The sequence below is a fragment of the Trifolium pratense genome, linkage group LG3 (assembly GCF_020283565.1).
Source record: "Trifolium pratense cultivar HEN17-A07 linkage group LG3, ARS_RC_1.1, whole genome shotgun sequence".
In the NCBI taxonomy this organism is placed as follows: Eukaryota; Viridiplantae; Streptophyta; class Magnoliopsida; order Fabales; family Fabaceae; genus Trifolium; species Trifolium pratense.
Genome location: NC_060061.1, coordinates 17,540,077 through 17,555,284, shown reverse-complemented (window position 1 = coordinate 17,555,284; position 15,208 = coordinate 17,540,077). Strand labels below are relative to the sequence as shown.

Sequence of the window (15,208 nt, the reverse complement as noted above, 5' to 3'; positions counted from 1 at the left end):
GATTTGGTAATTGAATTATCTGTTGATGAAAAAGAGAAACTCAAATTTGGGTAATAAGGTAGATATGATATCGATGGAAAGCAAATTTTGAGGCTACTCACTTTAGGAGCGTGCTGATCTTGATATATTGTATAGAGAAATGATGAATGAGTTTCATCCAGGTTCTATCTAATTATTCCACTTTATTTATGTTTCCTTGCTCAACTATGATTTGTTACTGTTAATTGCAAACTATGTCCATGAATGTGTGTTTTTAGACTTTTAAATACTGTGTATGTTCGATTCTATGCTAGTGTACATTCCATACTACTCATGCTGGTTTAATATTGAATTGCTTATTGTTATGGAATAATTACTTTGTACCTATTTTAATACTATATAGTATGTATGTAAGTTTGGAGTTTGTTTAACATGGTAATTTATCTTGTGGATTGTTTTTAGTTTTTGACACTTTGCCATAGTATTGGTTAACTGAGTTAAATGTGTAAGAATTTATTTTTAAAGCTAAAATTTTGTTGAGCATAAATTAAAATGTCCACTTGACTTTCGAAATATATTTTATTGTGGGGGCATAATTATATAATTAAAGTTAATGTATATATATCAAAAGCATTGTTTGATAAAAATTTTATTTTATCATGAAATATTATTTTGCTTATTTATTATGTGATTGGAAAGAAATTGAGAAATTTTGGAAATAAATATATTATATGTTTTTATGAAACAAGTGTGGTCGCTGGGTATGATTGAATAAAGAGATATAATTATTCTAATGTTTTTGTGAAAATAAAATTACCTATATATTAACGTGACCAAGTTTTGGTATGAGTAGTACTCTTTATAAATTATGAATTTGTTGTCTATAGTGAGCTTGTGTTTTGGTTTATTACAATGTTTATTCTATATATGTGAATTGCAAGATTTAAGAAAAATTGGAGATACTATATTTTGGATTGCACTCGGTTGTGATACATTGGGGTGATATAAAATGAATTGGTTTTAAAGCTTTAGTACTTTCAAACTTTGATTTCTCCAATCGGTGAATAATATTTTGTTGTGTTTATATTGTTCACTATTTATATATATATATGTATATATATTGTCCTCTAATTGTTATTCAAGTGATGCTGTAAGGTTTTGTCTCACGGAAAAATGTTGTGCTTTCTCGGAGGAAAATTGAGGAGATATTTTATTGAGAAATTTCATGACTTGAATATGTGATAAAAAAGATGTCGCTTAGAAATATTCTAAGTAGACTTATGATTGTGACTCATGAAATATTTGAGAGATACCATAAACTATAATATGGTATATTGTGGATTATCCATTGTATTAAAATAATACAATGATGATTAATAAAACTTTCGATAAGAAAATAAATATTTGTGTGGATTAGTTTTTCCAATGTGGGGGTTTGTTGCTTGGAAAATTTTTAAGTAGACCTGTGCCAATAAATCTAAATATAGATTTAATTTCTCCCTTAGTGGAGGTGTTGTTGCTTAGAATTTATCTAAGTAAGCCTATGATAATATATCATAGATGTACATTTGAAAATAAATGATGAAATATTGATTAAGAGACGTCTTAGTCAATGCATTGTGATTTTGTAAAACAACGCGTTGTTGAGTGATATATATATATAAAGGATCCTGTGATAATCCCACTGAGCAAGAAACTAGTGGGTGCAATATACATCGAAGGGGATGGATTTATGTCCAATACAAAAATTGAAAGTGATGGTAACCCAACATAGATTGTGAAAATTTGCAAGGCTATGTTCATATGGGTAAGAACAAGTCACTTGTCAATTGAGGAGTCACTATCCAATTTCTATTTGAGTTCATCCCTATGGTGTAGTATGGTGTAGGATAGTGTATACTACAACGTTGGAGGTTGAGTTCTTCTCTTAATGAATCTATAGCTCATAAATGAGTGGTGTGCTTGACTGTGGTGTACACTTGATAGATTCACCTATATGAGTGTTGAGGTGAGGCCGCCCCTATGAAAGCTTGGGCAGACTTTCTAGAGCCACTCATGAAATCCAGGAATAGGTGTAAGGCCAAAATGCACCACACCGCGTTGAACAACTTTGGACGAAAGATCAATGTGAGTGATGAAGTCACTGTTTCACATACGGAATGAGGTTCATAGAGGTTATAATCTCACCGACATTCTAGTGGATCAAATTTCATTTGCTCTATGTATTAGTTCATAGTCCAAAAGACACTAGTGCGTATGCGTTGATTTTTCACGCTCTTGGGAACACTTAAAAAACTAAAACTTTAAAATAAATTGTGGGGGATTGTAGGATATTTTATGTGTAATTTATTTCAAAGTTATTTTATTATTATTATTAATTTTAATTGGTCATGTTTCTAATTAATTGGTTGCTTAGCCGTTCCTATTTCATTGACAAGATTAATATGTAATCAATCCTAATTAAAAGAGCTCCGTTATGCTGCAACGTAAACTTATTGTTTTCTAATAAAGTGGTATATATGTATATATATGCATGGGTGATGGCTAGGCAAAAAGGGGGACGGAGAGTTAGAAAGAAAATAAACATTGTGCGTAACTAATATAATACTAAGTTCCCTTGAGCATCCAAAAAGTGGTTCTTGAGACCTTGCTAATTCACGTGCGGTGCTAGCAAGAAGTGACTGTTGTATCCTGGAGGGTATTAGCTATGAGACCAACTGCACCGGGTAACTTACCTGTGGTGGCGAAATACTCTTAAGCCCAGTGCATTTGCACGCCTCAGTCAAATCGATAAGCTTTTCTTCTTTTCTATTTTATTTTATTTTATTTTATTATGTTATCAATTTTATTTCATGATGTATCATATTTATTTGTACCAATATTTCTTTGATTTATATAAATGAAATAATTCTATGTCATATTTTTCCAACAGGTTATTCTACGGTGGTGTTGACAACTGCCGGTAGGTATATAAGGGCGGTGTTTTAGATATTAGCTGCGGTTTTATTGTGCTAAATTTTAAAAAAGAAAAATTGGAAGCAAACAAATATTAATTAATTTATTACGTCAACATTTTTGTGACTTAATTAAATTCTTACAAAACGGTGTGTTAATGTAAAAAAAAAAAAAAAAATCACTTATATAACCACAGTTTTAAGTTATATCTCATTTAATAAGGGATTTTTAACCGAGTAAAGTAAAAGAAACCCAAGTGTTCAAATGCATGACTTAATTTATTAATGATGAGTCAAGGTGAAAATATTACATGATATAGATGTACCAATTAAGCAGCAAGACTAGTCTTAATTTGCATACGTAGAAATTAAAAGATTGACAGAAGATAGAGAGCATGTCTTATATCCTTAGAGGCCAGCAACATATATTATTTGAAGATTTGAATGACAGATTTTATTTCAATCATATGCTTGCCTCAATGATGACATTATTCTCCTTGATAATCACTTGCATTTTTGCGACGCCTTTCATTATGCCCGGCCAAACGCCTTCTACAACTCCTTTTTGTGTCATCAAATTCGGATAGCTCGTGGAATCTGAAAAACAAAATATTGAATAGAACTAAAATTAGTTGATTAAGAAATTTGTCTTGGCTGCAAATTTTCGAAGAAATATGGAGAACAATGCTAATTCCCACCCTAACCACCTAAACACAAAATACCAAAACATGGAGGGCAAAGTCATATGCAATGAACCAATATGGAGAGCAATTTCAACATAGCAGTCGTAAAAACACACAGAGATGAGACTAGAACCCTACGCCTTGAAATTATGTTCTAGGCAGGACAGATGTCTTACACAATGTCTGAGACAATTGTGTAAATTGCCAGATGTCTCAGACAACTAGTTCGACAACTGGATTGCATGATCAACTTAATAATACTGAAGTAAAATACTGATAACAATAAACAACACAAGTAAAGTTAACTCAGTTCAGTGCAAACCACACCTGGATATCAATCCAAGAAAGGAAACCCACTACTCCAAATTAATACTTAGTCTTACTACGCATACCAAAACCTATTGATATGTATGACTTTTCTTAATCCTAGTGTTTTTCTACCTAAGAGCTACTCTCCAAGATATGAGTTACTACTCATCTTCCTCTCACCACTATCACAAGTGATGGTAACTTCTTCTTTGTGGTTCACAAATATAGTTGAATGAACATTCAACAATCAACACCTAAGTGATTAAGAACCTAACGTCTTTAAGCCTTAATCACTTAGTTGTATACCTTGCACAATGGGGCACAAGGTCTTGGACTCGCAATCTTCAGTTATTGCTCGTGCTTCAAAACGTATGCTTGAGTCTCTATTTATAGTCTTGCTTCTCTTTTGATTTGTAGTTTGTTTGAGATGCACTCTAATAGGGGATTTTAGTTTGAAAACAAACTTTTGATTTAAAACTTCCTTCATAAGATAAAAGATTCATGTTAATCCTTCGACACCTCCTCTTGATTGTAGAGATCGTGAGATGTCAGCTATATGATTCAGTTTTAAAACAAACTCCATAAGATAAAAGATTTAATCTTATTCTTTATAAAAGTTAGTTATGATCCCCAATCATAACAAACTCTATTATCTCATCTTAAACAGCTGGCAATTTTTGAATTCACGCTAGTAACAACTCTGGAGAGATTTGTGTGTATTGGATAAGCTTTAAGTTTTTCAGCCTGTTGTACAGCGGCAAGATGTAAAAGAAGACAAACAACAAAAGAATAAGAAAAGAAGACAAACAACAAAAGAATAAGAAAAGAAATTAAGTTCGTGGACGAGCAACACCCACAACATCAACCATCAACACTGAGTTGAGGGGATCGACAAAATAACATGGACCACTAAAAAATGTCAAAAGGTAAACTTTTACCATTTTTAATAAATAATAAATTTTGTAACAATAAAAACTGGAGAATAAAAATAATAATTTATTAAAATTTACTAAAAATAGTACTAAAGTTATGCTAATAAAATTTTAAGATTTTTCAACAGTACATAATATATATAAGGTTTTATTTTTACTTTTACATACGATATACGACAGTTTTTTTTGGTACAATATAAGGCTCTTTTTTTTTGTGGTAATATAAGGAGTTGTTAAATCTTTCATTTTATTTTTCTTATAAAAAAATATCTTTCATATTTTTTTGACAATGAATTTTAAATTTTTTGACAAAGAAATTATAGTATATTAAAATAGATTATAAGGTAGTACGATATAACCCTTCAAAATTTTAATTTTAGACCCCCCAACAAACAGCTACTCCATGATAAAGATTTGATGTAGAAAGCCACATAGTTTATGGTCATCTTTGAGATATAATCCAACCATGCACACAGTAAAGGACCAACCCCCTTTAACCAAAATTAGTCACCGTACTCTTTCTGAAAAAAGAAATCATTTTATTTAAGTCACATATTGAACAGTATAGTTTCTATTACTGTTTGGTAGATGTGAAAATACCAAATTAAAATTCTTGAGACAGTACTTGTACTATAAACAGAAGATGAGTCTTGGATTGAAGCAAAGATTACAAGAAGCATGCCTCCACTCCACCTCCAATCATAAAAAAAAATACTAATTCCTCAAGCTAGGGTAGTTTAACATTAATTTTTGAGTTATCCTATTTAATCACACAAAAATCAACACCTTACTTTATACAAATAATATACATTCTACATAAGGGTTGATGTTGGCCTAAAGAAAATAAATTATTTAAAAAATAAAAATTATATCTTTGTACAGAGTGTCTCTATCTGTATATTTTGATCTATTGTTTTAGATAAAAGTGTAAACAGTAATCCAATATTTAAACACACAAAAATCAACACCCTACGGAATACAAATATACATTTTATATATGTAAATAATTAATTATTTAAAAAATGAAAATTAGGTCTTCCTACAGAGTGTTTGTATATTTCGATCTGTTTTTGTATTTGAAAAACATTTCAATAATTTTTTTTAGAGAAAAGTGTAAACAATAATCCAATCCCTCAAGAATATTTCACATATCTAGCAAAGATTACTCTTCAAGAAAAATATGATAAATTCAAAAAATTATAATAAAATTCAAAATTTAGTAAAAAGAGATTAGGGTTTGTCAACCTGCTACATTGCTGACAAAACCTTTGCTGCATCCCTACAATGTGTACGGCAGGTGCCTTAGCATGATACTCACAAACCTTATGTCTCCGGTGATACTGTTTAGCTTCACTCAGATCAGCATCACAATTCTCAACTTGACAACAAGGTGTAATATTTGAGCTACCACCAGCTTTGTTAGAACCTCTCTTGTTGCTATAGAGATCTGTCACTACCCTCTTCCTTCTACCATCTTCTTCCTCTTCAAAATCCATATCTTCTTCGTCTTCTTCCTCATCTTCTTCTTTGTACCTCAAACTCCTCTTGCCCTCTGACCTTCTTGTCTCCATAACTTCAAAGAAAAAGGCCAGAGAGAAAGATAGAGAGATCTAGAAATTAATTAAACAAGCTTATTTATGTGGAGAAAATACGTATATCGAATCTTGTTTTATATATATATAAATATAAATAGTGAAACATCATCAATCGTTAGTTGGTCCAGTAATAATTGACACTAAACTTGGTAGGGAGAGTCATGGTTCGATCTCTCACAACTGCGATCGAGAGTGGACTAGAACCACTTAATGCCAGAACTGACCTGAACCAGATTAAACGGTCTATTAGACAGAATACTGTGGTGAAAAAAATAAATATATAGTGAAACATCACATTAAGGGTGAATAGTTTGAGAGAATGTATTAGGACCACAAGTGGTATATGGTCTTCTCATTTTCTTTGTCGTGAACTAGCTAGAGGTTAACAGTAAAAGGTGGTGGAATTAAAAGCCTACTTCATGTTAGGTATGAATAGTACAAGGAGACTTAGTGAAGACTATAAACAAACCCTTGTCCTTACTTGATCTAATTAGTAATTACTACATTGTGGTCTGTGGACTTTTCTTTGGACATAATTTTGTAAAAATAATGATAGATGAGTAAGTGGACGAATCTAATTCCTATTGGTGAAAAATATTGCCTTATTTAGTGGCTCTCAATCATGTGTAAGTATTTCCAAATACTTCCTACCATGGCGGCTACTACCTCCGGTGCTATATAAAAGTATATCAATTTAGTCATAGTATACCATATATGACATTGGGGTGTGCAGAAGGGGTGACCGTAAAAGATCTCTGTCTTTTATGCCGACAAAAAAGTCTATTAAGTTTAGTATGTGTTTGGTTCTGCGGTGGACAGAATTGATTTTGACAGAATTGAGTTTGATAGAATTGATTTTGATAGAATTGAGTTTGATAGAATTGATTTATGTTTGGATATATTCATACAAAAGTGAGTTGAACAAAGAATTTAAGTGTAAAAATCAATTCTAGAATGAGAAGCTACAATTTCTAGCTTCAAGTAGAATCCATTCTGGAGGCAAAATTAATTCTACTTTTGAGGAACCAAACAAGTCAGAATCCATTCAACATGTCCAGAATCAATTCTGGCTGCTCCAAAATTGAAACCAAACATACACTTAATAGTCAATCTACATAAGTATTATGAGTTTGAGTATCAATTTAGTCATGAGTATACCACATGTGACATTGGGGTGTGCAGAAGAGGTGACCGTAATAGATATCTGTCTTTTATGCAGACAAAAAAGTCTATTAAGTCTGATAGTTAATCTACATATGTATTAGGCCTGAGTATTGGGGCTTCGAGACAAGAATAGGCATGTCAATGGAGTGGGACGGGGGCGGATTTTGCCCTCCCAAAGCTGAAACCCATAAAGTTTGGGTTTCCCCAAATCCATCCCGATTCTAAATGAGGATAAAAAATATAACACCAAATTCATATCTAGTGATTATATTTTTCAGATTACACGGACCTTACGATCAACAAAGACGGTCAATAGTAATTTAAAATCCTTACTAAATACTTACAAAGAAAATTCAATCGAAACCTAAAAATATATGGAAATCACTTATTAAAACAAAAACAAAGAAAAAACGATTAAGTGAAGTGATTTCGGATCAAAATTGACCCTACCCCTTTCTAATGGATGAACAAAAAGGAAAAAAAAACTCAAGGGAAATTACGGGTTTGATCGAGAGTGACAGCTAGGTTAAAAAAGTACTGGTCTAATATAATTAGAAACCTAAAACAAATTTTATAGCGAGATATTTTAAAAAAAATCAAATTAAAATCAAATTTTTGTTGAGTTTAAGGTTTGAAACTAGGTTAAGGAAGATATGAGGTTTTCCTCCTATATAACTAAACTAAAAAAATATCTATAACAAATGTCTCATATTTTATATATATATTACCAAATTTTAAAAAAAGTTAAATCGTACTTTTAGCCGCTTAATTTTCACAAACTTATAATTTTGGTCCTTAACTTTCATAATAGCACTTTTTGCCACATAATTTTCACAAATTTACAATTTTGTTCCCATAACTTTAGCTCATTTTGCAAAAGGAAGATCCCACTGATTTTGACTAAATCAACGCACATGTGACAAGTAATTCACATACCACGTTAGCATATGTCTTGCCATATGAACAATGACATTGTCCATGTGGCAAAACATGCCGACGTATCATGTGAGTCAATTGCCACATATGCGTTGACTTGGTCATGTAGTCAAAATCGAAAGTTTGTGAAAGTTTAACAATCCAAAAATACTATTATAAAAGTTAAGAAGTAAAATTTGTAAGTTTGTGGAAATTATGAGGTCAAAAATACAATTTAGTCTTAAAAAAAATAGTCCTTTCTAAATCTTTAACATGAGTAGCTTAACACTTGAACCTGCTACTACTGTTAAATGCTCCCTAATTATTATTACAAATTGGAGAAGCAAAAGTTGTACCGATGAATAGCTTTGTACAGAACTCTTAATTTTCTAAATGGAGAACTTTTTATTGGCTGTTCATGCTGTCAATTTTAGAAAAGAAAAAGAATAGTAATAGTAATATAGTAGTACGTTTTATCGTTCTTACCCGGTGTAAAAAAAACAACGAAAATGACATCTAATAATGTTCATATTCCGGCTCTTAGTTGTGGGGGTCCCTATTATTTTAAATGCACAAAAAAACACAACACACCAATTGAATGTCTTTTATTAAATGTGGACAAAATTATTAGAAAACAACAAAACTCTGTCCCCTTCTTTCCCGGCTTCACCATTGATCATAGTCCTTTTCGTTGAGGGGATGTGGGCGTGGGCAACGAGTCCAATTCTCAACCAGATCTTGAACATAATAGAATTGAATTGAACAAAACAAAACAAAGGAAAGAAGATATGGTGAATAATATTTTCATTTTTCTTTTTGTTCGGTGATATACATCATTGAAATTCACTCATAACTATGAAGTCACAGATTTTAAGTCGATAAAAAAGAGCATTGAATTCACATAATCTAATGAGTAATAGGGTAGAATCTCGCTCAAAAAAAATTATATTGCTTTTTATATGAGAAGAAATAGTGATGATGATTATGATAATTGTTTTTGGATTTTTTTAGTCATCAAAACAAACAAGTAACAATGATTGATTTTTCTTATATTATAAAGATCTCCAAGGTTATAGATTTCATTCAAAACATAAGTGCACATAAGTGTCATTAAGAGAGGGAAAACCAAAAGTCAAAACTGACAATTGCCTCAACAAAGCTTGTCACGACCATGTGGAGCGGTGTCACGGCCGTGACAGGGTCTTCAGACACTAATTTTCCTTCTATTGTAGTTGTCAGGGCCATGACAGGATTTTTTTTACCCTTAACCTTTGATTTTCTCACTCTTTAAACACTGTGTAACGGAAAAAGGTGCCTTCAAATTCCATCATTCCTTCATAAAGGAAGTCTTCCTTTAAAACACTTATGATGGCTTGATCAAATATCCATCAAAATTGGCCTAGAAAGTGCACATTTCCACTTGTTCATGTATTTGGACCTACAAAGTGCAAAACAAAGAAAATGTAGTGAAATAGTTTCAATAACTTAACAAACAAGCAAGATTTATTAAGTAAAAGTAACACTAAAATCATGCATTTTTTAGAGGTGTCACTCGCTCATACAATGTTTCATTCAGAATATCTTCTTGGGGGGGGGGGGGGGGGGGGGGGGGTGAAGGAAGGGTTAACGCTTTAACTTGTGAACTGTATTTCATTCAAAATTGTTTTATGGGAGGTGAGAGAAGGGTGAAGATGACAAAAAAAAATGATTTTTATAAGGTTTGCATCCTATGTAGCAAGCTCAGTTCGCATTCTAGGATGCAAACTATTTGTTTTTCCCAATTTTTTCTATTTACACACTCGCTACCCAACCTGTAAGGAGTAAAATTGGAAGTTCAAGGGGGGCTTGAGAATCTCAGGGGTGCAAAAACTAACACTATTTTAAAAATCATAGGGAAGGCCCCTCCACAACCCAAATAAGGAATCGGCCCATTAAGATGCAACATTTTCGGGCTTAGCCCAACAGTCTTTACCCAAAAGGTGAAGCTGAAGCAAACTAACTTCATTAGTCATTCGTTTAATATTGTGTTTAAATTCATGAAAAGTCCTAACAAGGTTCCAATATCCATTGCCGCAAAGCACATGATTGACAAGAAGACGGGGTGGGAAAGAAAGAAACCAAGTGTTTCAGCAAACAAAACGATTGAAAATGAGTAATTTCTTTGAGCTCGATAAGATTAGGCTCAGTTTGAAATTTGGTTCGAGTTCGACAGGAATTCTATTTGCGGTTCGAATTCGGCTCATTTATTCACAAATAGTTCGGTTCGATTCATCAGTATTTAATTTGTTTTCAGTTTGAAACTCAACTCAAGTTGATAAAAAAAAAAAATCTAGCTCAAACTCAACTCCATTTGAGTTCGCAAACAACTCGGTTTGCCTTGTTAGCTCAAAGCACATAACTCAAAATAAAATAAAAAATTTTAAACCATATATATAAATAAATTGGAATTTATACCAATTTTTAATGAGAATTAAGAAATGGATAAGGATTTTGTGCATAATAATTAATATGATACCACCTCCAAATCCAATTTTGGTTTCCTTCGTCATATGCTCTTATTTTTTTTTTCTAAAATGGAGAGTATGGCATCATAGTAAGTCATCGACATCCCAACTATGTTGGCACCTCAATACATTACCACTCCTCTACCATCTCACCAAAAGTATTATTAGAATGAAAAAACAAAAGAAAGGGTGGGGGGGCATAAACCAAACCCACCAAAACAAGATTAACGAAAGCGATAATTAGACAAACCAACTCTATCTCTAAAGAAACTCTCTCTAGAGCAACTTGGTAATTGATCCCACCAGACTAACCCATCAACAAAAAAACCCGCATTAGCTAATCTGTCTGCACAAGTATTTCCTTCTCTATAAATATGAGAAAATCTAAAACGAAAATTCCGAATGATATGAAGACAGTTTTTCCATTTAACCTTCAGCTTCCAAGGGACCACATTCACATTAGTGAAAGCTTGAACTAAAAGGATAGAGTCACATTCAAGCCATAGACGGGTCCATCCTTTAGCAGAAGCAAATTCAATAGCATAAATTGCAGCGCAAATTTCAGCATAAAGAGAGGTTGCAACACCAATGTTAGCCGAAAATGCACCTAAAAAAGTACCAAGATGGTCTCTAAAGATGCCACCACAAGAAGAAATACCTGGAGAACCTCTAGAGGCACCATCAGTATTGCACTTCACCCAAAAACTAGGAGGCATGATCCAATTGACTTGTTTAATAGATGGCGGAGGGGGAGGATGACAATCAACACCAAAATGCTTGAGGATAGAAAATTCTTTTACAGATGAGTACATGTGACCTTTGGAATAATGGGCTGCTTGATGAATAAGACTTTTCACATAGATCAGATCCCGAGAAAAATAGGGATAAATATCATTAAACCTGACATTGTTCCTGCATTTCTAGACCTTCCACAAAATATTGACAATGGCTGCAATAATGAGATCATGCAATTGAGGACTCCAACCTTTGTTACATATGCCAAGAAGGGAATCAAAATTTGAGAGATCAAGAGGCATGCCTAGCAAAGAAGATAACCAGTTCCAATACTGCATTATAAAGGGGCAGCGCAAGAACAGATGAGCAACAGTTTCGTAACTACTGCCACAAAGACTGCAACAAGAAACTATCGTGAGGCCTCTTTTGATCAAGTTATCATCAGTGGCGATAACATTGTGCATAATTCTCCAAACAACTAAAGATCTAGAAGGGGGAATAAAAAGTTTCCAGATGAGCTTGGTCCAGCCTATACATTGAGGGGGCGGCATATCACAAGAATATGCAAGTTTAAAAGTCAATTCTCCAGAGATAGAATATTCCCAAACTAATTCGTCTGGTTCCGGTGTGGATGGGAGAGAAAGAGCATGAATATCGCAAGTAATAATAGGGAATTGTTGTTTAAAAATTTCAGGTAAAGCCCAAACTTGATTATGAACGACTTCTGCAACTTTGGCATTCACGAGATGCGAAATAGGATTAGGAAGTGGCTCCAAAATTAAGTCTTTTAATTTGTAGCCAAGCCAATTATCATTCCAAAATGAAGTAGATAAACCATTACCAATTTGCCAAATACTATGATCGCGAACCAAATGTAAAACATTTTTCAAACTTGACCAAATAGATGATGAAATCGCATGATTGATGGGGCTAAAATTACGAAAAAATCTACTTTTAAGAGTGATAGCCCATTGTTTGTCAGATTTAGTCAAGTCCCAACAAAGTTTAAGACATCCAGCTTTGTTCATGTCTTTTAGTTTTCTCAACCCAAGACCACCAGCTGAAGTAGGAGTACAAACTTTGTCCCAAGACAGAGTGACCAATTTCTTCTTATCTATATTACCAGACCAAATAAAATTTCTAATACAACGATCCATCTGCTTAATCAGTCCTTTAGGCCAGGAATAGACCTTGAAGCTGTATGTCAACATGCCATGAATCACAGAATTAACAAGTTGGACTCTTCCCATCATAGACAAAGAATGACCCTTCCAAGAAGCAAGTTTAGATTTGACTCTATCTGCTAAAGCCTGAAGATGAATGTTCTTAGGCTTCCCTTTAAAGATAGGAACTCCAAGATAGTCAAAAGGTAATGAACCCAAAGAAAATCCAAGAGTATTGGACAAAGTAGTTAATCTGGTAGGACTAATAGAGCCTCCGTAGAGTTTGCTCTTATGAGGACTAACCCTCTGGCCCGAGTTAGCACCATATTCTTCCAACAAATCATGAATGTTTCTAGCATTTTTTTTAGTAGCTTTACAAAAAATCATCAAGTCATCAGCAAAAAAGGAGTGGCTAGGAAGAATAGTTCTACCTGAAGTAATGCAACTTAATTTGTTAGCATCCACAAGAAGAGAAAGATGTCTGCTCAACACTTCTTCTGCAATACAAAAAAGAAGAGGGGATAAGGGGTCCCCCTGTCTGACTCCTCTAGAACAGCCGAAAAAGCCAACAGTTTTACCATTAACCAAGAGAGACAATTTTGCAGAATGAAGAATAGTGGAAATCCAAGAACAAAATTTATGATTAAAGCCAAAAGCCTGTAATACTTTGAGAAGGAAACTCCAATCTAAAGTATCAAAAGCCTTTTTAATGTCTATTTTCATAGCCATATTACCACCAAAAGATTTTTTGTCCAACATGTTAATGGCCTCGGAGGCTATACAAATGCATTCATAAATATGTCTTCCTTGTACAAACCCTCTTTGATGTTCTGAAACAATTTTAGGGGCAATCACCGCAAGTCTGTCCGCCAAAATTTTTGTAATAATTTTGAATTGAAAATTTGCCACCGCGATAGGTCTAAAATTTTCAATAGTATCCGCACCTGGAAATTTAGGAACAAGAGCCACATGACTTGAATTCAGATTGGGTAAAATCCAGCCTTGACTAAAGAATTGAGTGACCGAGGCCACAACATCACTGCCAACAATATCCCAATAATTTTGAAAAAAACATCCCCCAAAACCATCAGGGCCGGGTGAAGAAGAACCATCCATATTAAAAACAGCCTGCTTAACAGCCTGCTCTTATTTATATATATATTATAGATATAATCTTATCTTTCATTTTTCATATACGTTTTGATATGGTACCATGTATTTTTGAAATTGTTAAAAACTACAACAATGTGCATTCTAGGATGTGAGTTCGCATCCTATGATGCGAACTTTTTTTTTTCATAATATTTTCATTTATGGGGGCGCAGACGTTGAACTTGAGTCAAATAAAATTATCACTCGCAAAATAGGGTACGAACTGAGTTTGCTTTCTAGATAGAGAGTGGTTATTTTGGTAATCTCAGGGGCGCATGAGAATTTGTAGGGGGCGCGAAAATTAAAAATCTTAAACTTTTGAGTTCTTGAGCTTTTTGGCCTTAGTGTTGAAAAAAAATAAAGGGTTCAAAATACAAAATATATTGGAATATATTTGCATTTTTTAAGTTTAAGTGATTCTATTGAACCCCTCAAAAGGCCTAATTCCGCCCCTGAACTTCCAAATAAACCACACAACTAATGTCAAATCAAATCTAAGGTTAGCCTAATCCTAGATCCTTCCCCACTATTACAACTCACCCTAGCTGCGTACAAATACTATATTACACTTGAAGTACGAAATCACAAGTGACAAGCAAATGATTAGCCGACTTCACCATGAAACCACAAAACACACATGAAATACCGTTAGGATCAACAATTAACCACCGTTGAAAAAAGTTTTGGCAAGTATCAACCGTATTTTTAAGTAATTGTCAGGAGAAAACAATAACTATAAGTTAGTTGTCCTATATTTTGGGTGGGATGAGTATTGGGTAGCTCAATTGGTTGAACTAATTGAGTTAAGGATTAAAAGAGTTGGAGTTTCAGGGTTCAAATTCTGAAAAGACGTAAATAAACTAACACAACAATTAACATACTAACAATTTGTCATTCAAAAAAAAAAAAAACTCCTAATATTTTCGCATATCGCCCATTGGGCCGAAAATGTTGCTTGCCAAGTGGGCCGCGTCTAGGTTAAGGGAAGAAGCCCATTAAGAGTGGAGTCTATCAGATACTTAGACTTAGTCGTTAAGGCAAGGAGATAAGGTTGGACCGCCTCATAACCACGTTCTCATGTTATCTTGGGTACGTGCTGAGATCTTTTCTCCCCTATTGAGGG

The 15,208-nt window shown here is 33.4% G+C and overlaps 1 protein-coding gene across 1 annotated transcript; it reads right to left on the bottom strand.

Moving 5' to 3' along the window:
* Positions 1-3,191: 3,191 nt before the first annotated feature.
* LOC123919039 (squamosa promoter-binding-like protein 3) lies at positions 3,192-6,520 on the bottom strand. The gene is made up of 2 exons (XM_045971262.1): positions 6,103-6,520; positions 3,192-3,530 (listed from the first exon to the last, which is right to left on the bottom strand). The coding sequence occupies exons 1-2, from the start codon at positions 6,426-6,428 to the stop codon at positions 3,422-3,424; spliced, it is 435 nt and encodes a 144-aa protein (XP_045827218.1). The 5' UTR covers positions 6,429-6,520; the 3' UTR covers positions 3,192-3,421.
* Between the last annotated feature and the right edge of the window lie 8,688 nt (positions 6,521-15,208).